Here is a 15,540-nt window from a genome sequence, read left to right on the forward strand (position 1 = left end):
CGATCGCATATCTCTAACATTCACAGCAGACGATATCTTTGACAGTTATTAATGCATTACATTACATTACATCTCCTGGAAATCATCTAAATTATCCTTTATTGTATACAAATTGTTTTTCAGTGACGACCTATTTGGAAAAAGTAAACATATATGTATTACATATATCAAACGAACTTTTGACGAACTTGGACTTTGCTACATGTACATCTGGTTTTTACACAGCTTTTTAAATCCTACTTATCTAAAACATTTAGTCCATGAAATATTAAATGACGATAACCTACAGTGTTGGACAAGTGCAAGAGATAAGACTTCTAATGGCACAATGTGTATTATCATAAAAATGATTGCTTATATGTTGAATACCATTTAAGTGTACTGCAGGAAAACGTTTGGCGAGTCTGACTTAAGTTTAGAATTGTAACCACAATCACCCTATTGAAACTTGGTGGAAAAAATACCTTTAACCAAAAGGAAATGCCCACTTTGTTAATCATCTGACATAGGTGATGAATTCAATTATTTGTCCATCTTTAGAAAACGAAAGAAAACAATTTTTACACAGATTCTACTACAATAAACCCAACATACATAAAATGAATTTACTTTTCAATAATTCACGATTAGGAACATTGAGAAAACTAAACAATCAAGTAACTCTCCCTCTTATTGAGATGCACATATATTGCTACCCCAGTGAATCTGTATAAATTGCATGCATGCTCAGCAAAGATGTTTTTGTATATTATATTATATTATATTATATTATATTATATTATATTATATTATATTATATTATATTATATTATATTATATTATATTATATTATATTATATTATATTATATTATCATGGTGTTGAACTATTTTTGTACTCCTGAGTGTAAATATAAGTTCAGTTAAGCGAAGAGGCACCACGTATGGCATAAAGGGCACACAAACCAGCTGAAAAGGACCCTTGTTAGAGTGGAGTTTTAGTTAGATGTGTAATCATAATCAGTGTGTTTTTGTGAATGGAGCCCAATCGCAGACAGGTTAAAAGAAGGCTGGGTCCCCCAAGGGTCAGCCTTAGGGCCTTTTCTTTTTACTCTTCCTATTAATGACGTAGCAGATAATTCAAGCTGTATTACAAGACTGATTACACATCACTTGGAGTCTTCAAGATGTTGTGCAATGATACAAAATAAAATGTACAGAAGTTTAGCTTTATTAAAGGAATGGGCCAAAAGTTGGTTGATTTTATACAATCCTGACGAAACGCAAGCTGTTATATTCTCACAAAAGGAAGCTAAAGATATTTCTAAATGATGTTAAACCGAGACACTCTCAATATAATGTATCAGGTTTTCATCAGGCCCATTTGAATACGTATGTGAGGTTTTGGTATAGGTGTACGAGACTTAAACCTTCACATTAAGCTGTTTTCCCGTGGGTTATCAAGCCGAGGAATGATGATACTCCGTTAACTGAAAGAACATTTAATTCAACACAACATTACAAAACACTTATAATCTAAAATCCTCCTAAGGCCCCATCGTACTTATCTTTTGGACTTAAGTTAGCTCAGTTAAATTATGTGTTTTGCTGACTAGAATGTGAAGACACAGAAGAATGTGTGAGTGGTTATGAATGTGAAAATACAATGTACATACTAGTATATTGTTTTCCTTTGTTCAAAAACACGTGCTCCTGACACAGTCGTAATCGTACAATGTACTCTGCATTTAGCTTTGTATCAGGGATTCATAAACCCATGCTCATTTAGTCGGAATCGTACTATTGACTCCGCGTTATGCAGAGATTTCAATTGCAAATGGAAAGGTTTTTTTTGCTTTAGTTATTAAATGAAGAAGAGATGCTTCACTTAGAAATATATGTTGTAAAGTCGAAAATACACTGACTGATCCTAATTGGATATTAAACGGAACGGTGGTTTGGTAGAGCAAGATAAAATATATTTGTAGTTATATATATATTTATATATGTAATACAAAGAGATGTATGTAAACTATAGCAAATTATAGCAAGAGCTATATATAGTGAACGTTTGTCTTCCACTCATGATATCAATTACTGCATTGTCTGGCCTAAACTCGATTATTTACAGAGCGCCGTCATATAGCTGGAATATTGCGGCGTTAAACAACAAACAAACAAGTATAACTGAAAGTGACAAACCTGTTTCCATTATCAAAAGAAATATATGCTAAGTAATCGCCGAAAGCCTGTTCATATTCATAAGAAATATTTGCCTGATGCAGATTCAATTATATGAGTCCGACTGTATCGTGATCATGAGCATGTGTTTATGAACCACTATCAAATAGTGATGATACAAGGTGTTCGCGAAAAGTTTAGCATATCCTGCCCCACCGGTGGCACCGGTCATACGCACATGCAAAGGCAAGTCAAATGTTCACCTGAAACAAACACGCATAGGGAATTGCATCGGATAGAAGAGTCCATTCTGCGATTCCAACTCTGTCAAAAGTAAGTTTTTATGCTTGGTTGGTTGGTTGTTTTACGCCGCACTCAGCAATATTACAGCTATATGACGGCGGTCTGTAAATAATCGATTCTGGATCAGACAATCAAGTGATAGATATCATGAACATCGATCCACCTGTCAATACAAGGAAATGTTCACTCTCCGGTCCGGTCAAAGTGAATCTTACACTAAACGTTTATATCCGGCTATAGAATATCAGCGTAGCCTCCCATGTACCAGTATCTTAGGCGGTGAAAAATGTTTCAACATATTACTCAGTTTACTTTAAATACGAAATCCGAACACATGTCTCTTTCCAGTACCTCACCATGCAGCTCAAATTAGGAGGATTGGTGTTATTGATGCTGGGTCTGTGTGTTTCACAGTGGCTTTTCTGGTATGGCAGTGGAATGGACCATTATGAAACCAGCATGCACATGTTTTCAAATGGATACGTATCAGAATCCAACAGAGTAAACGACACGTCAGTGAAACTTGACATTCAGTGTGTGGGAGCAGGACCAAATGAAGCAGAGGATCTGTTTTGTATGGTATGTGAAGGATTTGCTTCATTGCTACAACCACCTTGGGATATATATCAAATAACCTCAAACAAGAGGGTGTGGGGTGTGTGGGGGGCACGGGTGGACTAGTCGTCTAAGGCGCCGGGATTCGCTTTGCAGAGTTGCGTACCTTGGGCACGCCAGAAACCTATGATTGTGGGTTCGAATCCCGGTTCGCCCCGATTATGTTTGTAGGGTTGTCAGCACCATACACGTGCTCGTGGGTTTCACCGAAGTGGTAAACGTCTGGGACCTGCATCACTTCGGGCTTTCCTCCCGCATTAAGCCAACAAACCGTGATATAACTGGAATAAATTTAAAAGCGGCGCCAAACCCCAACTCACTCACTTACAACTGGTAGGAGGTTGCTCACGATACTTGGTCACAAAGAAATTTATTGAGATCATACTGTCTTATCACACCATATGGTCCAAAGTACATACGCAGAGGATGCTGCGTTTGCAAATCATACCATATGCAAAACATTAATGAAGTGCTGTTTTGTGATGATGTCACAGTGTCTTATGTTACAGGAAAGACCCCAATATCTGTTGGACTTTAAGAACCCCTGCTGGTACGCGAAAGAGGATGGGAAGTTACGTCTCAGGTGCATCCCTTACTTCCATATTCTGGGGGTGTGCAAGTCGGGGACCACCGACCTCGCCTACCGCATAAAGACCCATGAAGACGTCTTTCTGGAACAGAAGGAAATCCATTACTGGTGCTGTAGAAAATATGGTAATACTTCCATTATTATAATACTACCGTGTATGGATGAGTGAATGATTGACAAGAGTTTAAATTACATTCACTTTAAAGTGTATTGGTACATACAAACCAAAGCTTGCGGTCTTTACAGTTTACTTGTTTCACTGTACACAGACCTCTCAGACGACGATACACATTCACTTTGCCATGCGGTCTGAAGAGCTAGAACTTGCTCCCTAGAAATTAAAACTTTAATGTTGTATACAATATGCGTGTCCTGGGGCATTTGAAGCTGGTGACTATAACAGGCAAGAAGTGATTCTTGAAGAATAAGCAAAAAGCTATCTGCGTTCAATGTGGAGACACATGTTCTGCTTGTCTTTGGTGTGTCCATTGTCTGCCCTGTCTATCGGTTTTGTGACGGTAACCTGACAGTGACAATGATTGTTGCACGAATGCAACCAAAGTATCTGTCGAAGGTGTTGTGTCTGGCTCCCAACTGACCATACCAATGGCCCTTTTCTCTGTGGTAGTGCCGATAAACGTGGCATGTTACTGGTGAGTTCTGTGCTCCTTATGCATTGAATGATAATTTGAGTTGTGTGTATACCCGAATGCATCCTATGATCTTCCAGCTCGTTAAATCAATTTACACGATACACTTAGCAATGTTTTCAGTTGTCTGTTGCATTTTGTAAAAGTGGTTTTACATGAAACATGGAAACATTGTTTTATTCGATTTCAAATTCTAATAAATTATGAATATACTATACTCACCGCCAAAAGAAACGCGAACCATAGAAACATATAGGGAAGCATGTACGTAAAGAAGAGATGTTTCCCATGTGTACAAATCAAGTGTTACCACGGAGTGTCTTTATTCCTATCCCGATATGCTGCACGTGACTTTCAAACTTTACACGCTTATCCTGCACGAGACAGTTGATGCATCTCGAGTCATGAATCTATGACGTCACATGATGCGTTCATGAGCGTTGGCTCACACATCATTCCAGTATATTCGTTTGTGCATCAAACCATTCTAATATCTCTTGATTATGAATAATTCGTCATATGTTAACCGACATATATGGTATGCGCGTTTCTTTTGTTTTGTTTGTTTGTGTTTAACTTCACTGGAATCCAATACGTGCTGGTGACGTCGCAAGCAGCTTCCTTCGCGTGCGCCATTAAGGTCAGAGGGTGCGACTCAGTCCAATTTGCAAGTTTGGAGGACGGTCGTCATGGCTCCGATAGAGAGTGGCGGTTTTTAATCGTGGCTAAATGAAAGTGGGCTCACCGACATGTCTGTCACCAAGTTCCCGAAGCACGAGTTCTCACAGGCCTCAGAATTAGTGGCGGTGGACAAAAACGACTTTGAAACACAAAATTGTCAACTTGCACAGTGTTAAGTGCTTGAAAAGTTGATAGTATCTCCACAGCAGCCGAGTCCTTATGAAGTTAAACAAAACGAGAAAGAAAGGCAACAGATCTCGCCAAGGCAGCTCAGTTTTCAAGGACATACTCACATCCTGAAACGGGACAACTAGTGTTGTACACTAGCCCCCTAGGTGGAAGTCTCTAAAGGCTATTTGAACCTGCATAAGTGAGAGACGAGGGCCTTTCTTTCTCATCTTGCCTTGCGATTGCGACCTCTCTACTTGCCTCTGTGCTCAAGGGATACCTATCGAGTTTTCTGCCTGCTTCCAACACTATTCCCGTGACTCCTGTCTCATTCAGAACATTCAACTGTAATATGAACACACAATGCCATTTACAAAGTGGTCAAATATACTTATACTTGGGATGACACTTTCTTAGTATAGTACGGATTCTCGTACTTTTTGGGGTTGAGTCCCGTCCGGGATGTGCATAGCTTTCGGCCATGGGAGCCGTGCCAATTTACACTTGTCAGTTTAGTGACAGTGATCAATGTTTGATACGCGGCTACCTTTTGGTGTGGCTAAGAATGCAATATAAAATGTGGTAGAACATGTTTGATAATCATGAAAGCATACATTGTTGCGCATATATTTGTTCAACAACATACAAATAAAGTATGACTCATTGATATTTCAATCACTGATAGGTTCTAAACAACTTTTAAACATGAAAGTGGAGACACCATGCAACTTCAGCTGCTATCAACAAAGGTTTGATACTGCTACAAAACGAATAAAAGAGACAAGTACAGAAACAGGCTACCACAACATGATCACAGGTAAGTATACCTGATTAATACATTTAATGAATAATTTGACAATTTGAAAATTCCTGGTTCGCTATACGATTATGTTTCCAGGTTTGTCAGCATTGTGCCCCTTGTTTTCATCAAAGTGGTCCCGCCTCCTTTCACACGCAGCTAACACGCCCTGATATATATTAGTGAAATATTTTGCTGAGCGGCGTTAAACCAAACGTGCAATTGCTTGCTCACTCACTTTGTCTGTTCGTCCAGGTGAAGCAACCCCGGCCGATTTTCAAAATTTCCTTGGATGGCCAAAAATACCACAAAATGTAGGTTTAGAGAAACCAGTGGTTCTGACACCCCATCTCATGAGACACGTGTATACAGATCCGAAGTTTATTCTCATCTTTAGAAATCCAACTGATCGGTAGGTGCCTGGTTTGTGTTTACCGAACCTTGGTTTATTTTCCTAACTGTCGTATACAGGGTAAATGAGTTAATGAATGATATTTAACGCTGAGGTCAGTAATATTCCAGGTTTAGAACGCCTGCCTGTTAACACTGCAAACACGAAAACGTCGATTTTCATGTATGGTCATTGAACGGGAAAACGACGTTTTTGGACGCTTTCGAACCATCGTTTTTTCGTCAAAATAACGTTGTTGTTTGACATCGGAATTTACTGGGAGAGAATGGTATCATCAAGCTCCTCATTTTCTTGATTGACATTGTCATACAAGCAATAGCCTCTACCGGAATTTCTACATCTCACATCTCATTGTTCATTGCGCTTGTTAGATTCCAGCCCGGAGTTTGACGTTGTACTCGTATCGCTTAGCGGAAGTGCTGAATGCAATCGTTCAGTGCATGCGCGATTTCACGAATTCTTTCCTAGTAGTTATGGTCATAACTATTTGAGAGTGGTTCATAAACACATTCTCATGATAAGGTCGTAATCGAACAATGTCGCTAAAATTAAATGGCACGTACTTGGTCGACACCCATTTCGTCTCATTAAATAACACAATGATAACGGTAACAATTTTAGTTAAAATAATTAGGAAAGCGCAAGGCTCATGAAAGGCTGTGTTCAGGGAAAAGGATTAATACTTTTACGTCAGGAAAAAGTACTTAAAGGGAGAATTGTTGAATTTAATTATTAATGTTTCCCTTACGTTTTAGATACTGAAGTGCTACTTATTGTTCTATTTATGCCATCTTCAGATATACATTAACGCCTATAGTCATCCTCTCATATAACCTTTTAATATTAAGCGCAGGAATTTAAACTACTGAAACACCCAAACACAAGGCTGTTATCAAGCACTAGTACAAACGTGATTTACAGAAGAAACAGTATCGTGAAATACAATTTTCTTGCAGATATATATATACTACGAGATAGTAAGGCTAACGCTTACTCACCGGTGAAACGAAGACAATATCGCTGATACAGATAGCATGCATTTGAATGTTAATGCTAAAGACTCATTAATACATTCATGCGCGGCATTTTCTACCTTAAGAAGGACATAGCAAACATGATTTTCCAACTCCAACTCCAACTACCATTCCGCTCTAGATTTGTTATAATATAATGTTATGTCCAACATTCACACACACACACACACACACACACACACACACACACACACACACACACACACACACACACACACACACACACACACACACACACACTCACTCACTCACTCACTCACTCACACACACTTAATTACCCACCCCTGAATTGAGAAGACGTTACGAAGGTCCTCCAAGTTGTCATCAAAATCCGTAAATATCTGTGATATTATTACCCATTCAAAGCCGAATATACCTTTATTTTGCTTTCTTTCATCGGTTAAACATTTACCAACAACAAATGCTATATTCATCGTATTCTTTCTTAGTAAAGTACAGATTCTCGTACGGGTTTGGGTCCCGTCCGGGATTCGAACCCACACTGCCAGAGTGATAATCGCCAGCACACACAGCTGGCGATCAAACCCACAAAGCCACCGGTTCTCCCACAAAAAAAGAACATCCGACAACTGGTAGTCTAGATCACGTCCCCTGTGGGGACCCGGGGTAGACAAGAATGCCTCCTCAGCACCCCATTGCTGGTCGTAAAAGACCTCAGCTCAATCAAATAACTGTTTTCGAACAGTTTTGAAGTTGATTTAATTATTTGAAAATGTCCTATTAAAACATGTCGGTAAGATTAATTCGTTGTAGCAGGATCACATGGGGTTTTATGCGACCGGTTCGTGGTATAAAACCCTAAAGCGGGACGCATAAAACAGCTCGTGGTATGAAACTTTAGCGGGGCGCATAAAACAGCTCGTTGTATGAAACTTAAGCGGGGCGCATAAAACAGCTCGTTGTATGAAACTTAAGCGGGGCGCATAAAACAGCTCGGTGTATGAAATTAAGCGGGGCGCATAAAAACCCCATGCACCCCAAGTGATCCTGCTACAACTTATAATATAAGCGCATGAAACCAAATGGTTACCTTAATAAATCAATATATACTGTCAAAATAAAAACGTTTTGTTGAACGTGCAGATAAAGAATCTTACCAAGACTCCGTACAAGCAGCTAGCACGGTGCGCGACTCACCCGTACGAATATATGGAATACTTACGACCTCCCGTGTAATATAATCTATTGGAAATGAGTGAACAGTTTAGTATCAACTCACCTTTTCATGATATTCGTAAAAAGGAATCCCTTTATGTTTTCGTATTACAAATTAAATTATCGAAAACGATCGGCGAATTCTATGCTTGTTAGATTAATTTGTATAATGTTTACTAAAATAGATTGTTAATTTATCAACCTACCAGAATTCACAAATTACATATGTCAGCAATTTAGGAAATTATGGGAAACATGGGAAACCTGACGTACGTATTTTATTTTAAAAGTAACAGGGACGTGATTTACATCATTACAAGATAACAGAAACATCTACACACTGAAACAATTATAAATGACAGTTATGATCTATTTCAGAACGAATTGTAATTCTTTTATTTTGACCAAGTACACATGCATCAATCCGCCCGCGCTTGGACGGCATAACCAATTATCTACTTACAGAAGATCCGGGATAGAATAGGTCTTGAACAACCCATGCTTGCCGTAAAAGGCGACTATGCTTGTCTGAAGAGGCGACTAACGAGATCGGGTGGTCAGGCTCGCTGACTTGGTTGGTGCATGTCATCGATCTTAATTGCGTGGGTCGATGCTCATGTTGTCAACCTCTGGATTGTCTGGTCCAGACTCGATTATTTACAGACCGCCGTCATATAGCTGGAATATTGATGAGTTCGGCGTTAAACAACAAAGAAACAAACAAACATGTTCATTAATGCCAAAGAACACCAACATCACAGGACTAAGTAGATAGTTTGTTGTGTGTTATTTTGTGAATACACGGTCCCTTAGCACAAACCCAAATGGCCTGTCCCTTGTGACAGGTGTAATTAGAGAATGTATTGCCACTACAATAGACCTATTACGTATCGGCAAGAGTTCAATGTTGTTACATGTAAATAAACTTTGATTAGTCAGTCCATAGGTCTGGAACAATTTTTATGTATTCCATGTATCAAACCATTCATAATTCATCCGTCGTCTACATGGAGACGTAGCAATCAACATCCATCAACAGCCTAGCTTGACAACGGTATAAGGATCTATACTGAAACGTCGACTTTACAGTTAATAAATAAGTTGTTATCCATAAATTGTGTCTACTTTGTAATGAAACATAATTTTACGTACTCGTATTGATTTGAAAAGTGACTGATATATATATGTTTGAATATAATTGCGCTTTTGAGGATAATAGTGAAAGTTTTTTTGGGGATGAAAATACCAAAATATACAGTTAAAAATATATGTACACACAATGCCATTTAGAAAGTGGTCAAATGTAACAACTGTTATATTTGTGATAAAACTTTCTCAGTAAAGTACAGATTCCCGCGCTTTTGGGGGGTTGAGTCCTTTCCGGGAATCGAAATGATTGAAGAATTTCATAATGAACTTTTTCTTATATTTATGCCAGACTACACTCAGACTAAAAAAAACATATACATATATGCATACAACTATATTTACATGCATGGCACACAGATTCACATCAAATCAAAATGTTTTTCATGTTTGTTAATTTGTAAATTTCGTTGTTATCGTTATCCTTAGGATGTTGTATATAATGTATTTGAGAGGTATTGATATGAGCGTGTACGTTTGATTACCAACTCATATTCATTCTCTGAAAAAAAATGTTCCGAGTGATGAAACGTTGTTTTTTTAACAATATTGTTAACCATTCAAATGGTGACAAGGTAGACACAAATCTTTATGGATGAAAACTTCTTTAATACTGTAAAAAGCAACGTTTCGGTATAGATCCTTATACTGTTGTCAAGCAAGACTGAATGAGCAGCATTGTACAGAATATATATAGTAGGTGGAGAATTAACAGTAACAACAATAATTGCATACATGAGTGGGAAAACATGAGTAAGTGTTGACAACAGAACGATAATACTGTCACAACACCATGGACAGAGAGCACATAGGTGGAAGCTAATGGGACACGAAGCCAATTAAATAGGATAAGTGGTTGTTGTTTGATGAGTTCATAGTAGGCAGATGGGATGAAATAGCCTTGATCTCTGTTGATTGATGGCTTGTGGCGGTGAATGTGGACTACTTCTGTTGTCAACACCCTGCTAAGAGCCAACGGTAGGAACACAACCAAACCCTATTAGCCTAAAGGTGTAGTTTACAAAATTGACTGCAACTTTGGACAATCTAACGTAAGTAAAACATCCTGCCCCATCAACACCAGAATGAAAGAGCACAAAACCTCACTGTAATGTAATCTATCTATTACTGAAATATAATGCTGTTTTAATCAAATCGGCGGACGGATTAGTGTTGTATGAATGCTTGTATTAAGTATGAATCAAGTATGAATCAAGAAATCTATATATATGATGTTTTCATATACCCTTATTTTAAATTTAATACGAAGAAATTGAAGGATGCAAAGCTTAGATATCATCACATCCTAAGTATTAAGATTAAAGTAACTCCTAATGCTTACTACACATTTATTCTACGTTAAACTTTAAAAAAACGTTTATATATTATTTTTTCATTTGTAATATGGGAATTAGATAACATGATACCTAAGGTTAACCCTACATAAACCTTGATATATAAAGTAACAGAAAAGACAAACAAAAATATACAGAAATGTAATAATTATTAATAAGAGAGGGGTTTTACGTTCTTTCTTTCTTCGCAGCCGCGCGTTGTTGTGGATGCTGTCATTTGCTATCCGGTAACGGAATTGGTTTTACAATTCAATTGGTTAATTACGTGTCACGTGACACGGCATGTCAATTGGGCCATGACATATATCACGTGGTGCCTGACTTTTGACAATGTATATTGACAATATTCCCGGATCGTTCATGCCAATTAAGAAAAACGCATCAACAGTAAATTCCTTAAGATATAATAATAATAATCGAATCAGGGTTAGGCTAACTAGTGTACGAAAGCAGGAGCGAATATGCATGCCATGACTTCTAATCAGCTAAGTAATAGGGACTGACCCCCAGAGCAACTATGCACGCCATGACTTCGAATCAGCGAACTTACAGGGACTGACCCAAAGAGCAACTGTGCACGCCATGACTTCTAATCAGCTAAATAACAGGGACTGACTCCCAGAGCAGCTGGGCAGGCCATGAGTCTTCAGTTTACACTTATAAGCATAATGTACTATTGACATATTCTGAATCCACATCAGGATACTGTAAGCAGCCATTGTTTGTTTTAGGAAAACGAATATAGATATGTAACCATATGCATGTCTGTTTACATTTAGGCTGTAGATATAGTTCTTGTTGATCAAATAGCATGGATGTTTATTTAAAAAACAAAAACAATTTTTTTTTATGTATTGATAGCTTTAATTGTTAGCTCACCTTGACACAACAAAGCCCTCCTCATGTATCTCTTTCACGTTTTTAGAAAATGTTCATACGATCTTTCTTTACAAAGAAGTAAGGTTTTAGCTTTGACAAGGCTTCACGTAACATAACCATCATAATTCAGCATAATGCCATTAAATGTTTGATCAAATAACAGGGTATAAGTGACATATCAATTAAGACCAATATGTTTACTAAGGATGCAATCTGCCAAAAGCACGCATCGGTACCTTTGGCCTGACTCTAAATTAAGCCTGTCCATTCCTCTTTTGTACTGGCTTCCAAAGCTCCATAAAAATCCGTTCAAAGATAGATATATTGCTGGGCCCAGCAACTGTACCAGATCTCTGTCTCAATGACCATATTCTTTAATACAATCACGGAAGGCTTTTCCTTATATTTATAGACTGTATTTGAGACGATTCAATTATGTCAATATATTTTATGTCATACCACACGACAAACGTAAGGATAAATTAATTCCTTCATCCATGGGGCATTTGACATCAGACGTGGTGACCAGAGACATAGTTACATCTCTAACTTTAAAGCTTCATGACAATTTGTCAAAAATGAAAGCAAATGTCATTTAAAGTTTTACTGAGCAATCAATGAAGCATTTCTTCACTGATAACATACATGTATGTGTAAAATGTGGTGGTAAGACATCTAGTCAAGAAGTTGGCATCCCAATGGGCACCAATGGTGCTCCCTTTCTTGATGATCTGTTTCTTTATGCTTTTAACTATAAACAAAGGAGATCGTCTCGTGTTTTTCATATTTAGATCTATGCTTAAATATTCAGAGTGACAAAAACCTCTCTCACTGTATGACAAAAGGGATGACTTCAACTTTCCAACTTTTCTTTCATGTCGAGCAGTATTCCAGCAGCCCCAGCCTACATTTCACAGCTTTTGAGGTTCAATCGAGCATGTTGTCTTCCAAGATTTCAAAGAGCGTCATTCCATTCTTGCTTCAACCTTTTTTTTATATCAGGGTTACACCATTCAAAGCTTCAGTGAAGATTGCAAAAAGTATTATGGTACATTTGTAGAGGACTCTTCTAAATTCGACACATCGGTGACTAAAATGATGCCCAATGAAAATCCCTGTTTTGACATGTGTCCTTTTTTCATTGTGTTTTCAGGTGAACAATTAACTTGCTTTAAAGTTGGAATCGCACAATTGGCTTTTTTGAGGAAATTTCAGATGATTTTAAAATTACGATTTGTTGCTTATATTTGAGAAAAGCCATAATGATCGCCTTGATAGTTATCTGAAATAGGGTATATGGAATTAAGGTGACCTTTCAGGCATATGATCTAAAGACTTTAAAGGTCATGGTCACAAAGCATGAAAGTAGCACATAAACAGCTTATGACCCTGCTGACTTGAGATGTTATTACAGGATAATCTCCAGGCATACATGACCTCTGAGAACGGGTATCTAATGGTATTTTGACAGAATGAGAACAAACAAAATTATATGTCTTTGACATGGATACATCAAATTATAGAAATATATGTCATATTTGTAGAAAATCAATATTTGATTTTATTTGAATTGTCGAAGGCTACAATCAAACACTGACCCCTTTTTATATTATTACTACATTGAAGGTGCCTTTACATTTTCTAAACATACTAAAATAACTTGGCATTTTATGAATATACCATGTCTGAAGTACAATAATATATATATTCAACATATATCAGTTATTTGAAATTTAAATAAATATTGTATTAGATATAACTAAAGAATGTAACACAAATAAAACTGATTTGGTCAAACTTCTAAAAATAACATTCTAATGCCAATTTCATTGGTAATATTTTCAGTCAGATCTCTCGGCATAATTATCTGTTCGAATGCAAAGCTCATAGCATGTATGTTTAAAAAAATTGATTTAAAACATCCTGACCAGTTGGTCATCCGTACGTCTGGATATTTACGCACACCTGAAGGCCAGATGACATCATTGCAGGTTATATTCTGACTATATGATGCGGAACGGACGGTCAGCTGAGGATTTCCATGAAGCTGTGAGAAGAGATATTCAGATCGAGGAGACCTGCATGAAGAACCACACGGTGGTACATTGTCTGTACAGCCTGGAGATAGCACGAAGACTTCAGGTAGTAAATATCTCTTGACCAGTGAACAGTTCAGAGATGTGATATATTAACTTATGTGTACATCTGTAAATACTGAATGACATGGTGATTCTATGAGGAGTTAAAGTCATGTACGTTGTCGCATATTACAATTCGCATTTTTCTTTCCCAGACTTACATTTTCTTTGGGTGCTATTCAGTGTACATGCGAGAATGGCTGAAGGTTTTTCCAAGAGAGCAATTCCTGATCTTGCGAACAGAGGACCACAATCAGGATTCAAAAGCTCAGCTGAGAAAAGTGTACAACTATTTGAAACTAAGTGAGTTTTTATCTTTTTCTTTCCGGTTGCGTAAGTTTCCTTTCGATTAGTGACAGTTTCATGACATATAAAAAAAATGTATGAAAGGAAAGATAACGTTGTCATAGTTATGTATTTGGGATATGTCAACATAATTCACCAGACCAACTCAGTTACTGACATACTCATATTCCGACTTTAGGATAACTCACACAAAGGCACATTGTATTTCAGAATATACTGAAGAGTGGTTGTCTTACATCGCCAGTGTGCCTCATCGCAATGTCAGCAAGAAGAAGAAAAGTGAAGGACCTATGCTTAAAAAGACCCGTGTCTTACTCGACACATTTTACAGCAGATACAATCGGGATTTGGCAGATATACTACAGGACAGGAAGTTTCTGTGGCTGACTTGATATCTGCCATGGAATGCGGGGATATAACCTACAAGCAAACAGTTCATACCAATATTCCCTTCAAACATTTGTTTCTAGTTCATTTTTATCATAATTGATATTTACAGTCGATATTTTGAGATTATTACCCACATGGTAAAGATACAGGTGGTAAGATACTGTCGTAACTGCTTTCGGGTGTCAAGTGGGACCCTACTACAGTTATTGAAAGTATTGCTGTTGTTCCTGGTCATCATGGTCAGTTAAACCATGACTTTGCAACTCGCCTTGTGAGCTCAGCCAAGGAGTGATTGGTCTAACGACGCTTACTCCCAAGTTGTCTCCATCAACATTCATACTCGCATAATAAAGAAACGCAACACAAGCTTTATACTAACATTGTTTTACTTACTCTCAGCCATCTATCAATACACGACAGGATCAGACCGGTCAGGCTCGTCACTAACTGGGGAGAACTCGATCGATTGCAAACCGCGCTCTCCTTTCCTAATGTTGAAGGTATCATTTTATAGTGTTTGGGCCTGGCCTGTCTTTGTCACATGTCACAATACCTCATTTTGATTCGTTAAAAGTTAGATCTGACCATGAACTCATGTGTGTCGTAATCGGAAAAATACCGAAGCCTACGTGCCAGAGTGATCATCTCTCTATTGATTTTGTGACTCACTCCGGATGCTACAAATGAAAAGAATCTTTCCTCTCTGCTTGTTTCATCAACTAATCGACGATAACATGGAAC

The 15,540-nt window shown here is 37.8% G+C and overlaps 1 protein-coding gene across 1 annotated transcript; it reads left to right on the forward strand.

Annotated features, from left to right (window-relative positions):
* The first annotated feature begins 2,920 nt into the window (after positions 1 to 2,920).
* Positions 2,921 to 15,157, forward strand: LOC124139046 (carbohydrate sulfotransferase 15-like). The gene is made up of 7 exons (XM_046506023.2): positions 2,921 to 3,040; positions 3,586 to 3,790; positions 5,850 to 5,981; positions 6,219 to 6,375; positions 13,957 to 14,107; positions 14,259 to 14,406; positions 14,620 to 15,157. The coding sequence occupies exons 1-7, from the start codon at positions 2,921 to 2,923 to the stop codon at positions 14,799 to 14,801; spliced, it is 1,095 nt and encodes a 364-aa protein (XP_046361979.2). The 3' UTR covers positions 14,802 to 15,157.
* Positions 15,158 to 15,540: the final 383 nt, after the last annotated feature.

Source organism: Haliotis rufescens, unplaced genomic scaffold (genome assembly GCF_023055435.1).
Source record: "Haliotis rufescens isolate VD_foot unplaced genomic scaffold, xgHalRufe1.0.p SCAF_49, whole genome shotgun sequence".
NCBI lineage: Eukaryota > Metazoa > Mollusca > Gastropoda > Lepetellida > Haliotidae > Haliotis > Haliotis rufescens.

What these genes read in the sequence shown, in the direction of transcription:
- LOC124139046 (XM_046506023.2), top strand. Translation starts at nt 2,921, where the DNA reads ATGCACATGTTTTCAAATGGATACGTATCAGAATCCAACAGAGTAAAC. An exon ending in CTACCACAACATGATCACAG is followed by an intron (nt 5,982 to 6,218) that starts GTAAGTATACCT and finishes CTGTTCGTCCAG; the next exon opens with GTGAAGCAACCCCGGCCGAT. An exon ending in AGATAGCACGAAGACTTCAG is followed by an intron (nt 14,108 to 14,258) that starts GTAGTAAATATC and finishes TTTCTTTCCCAG; the next exon opens with ACTTACATTTTCTTTGGGTG.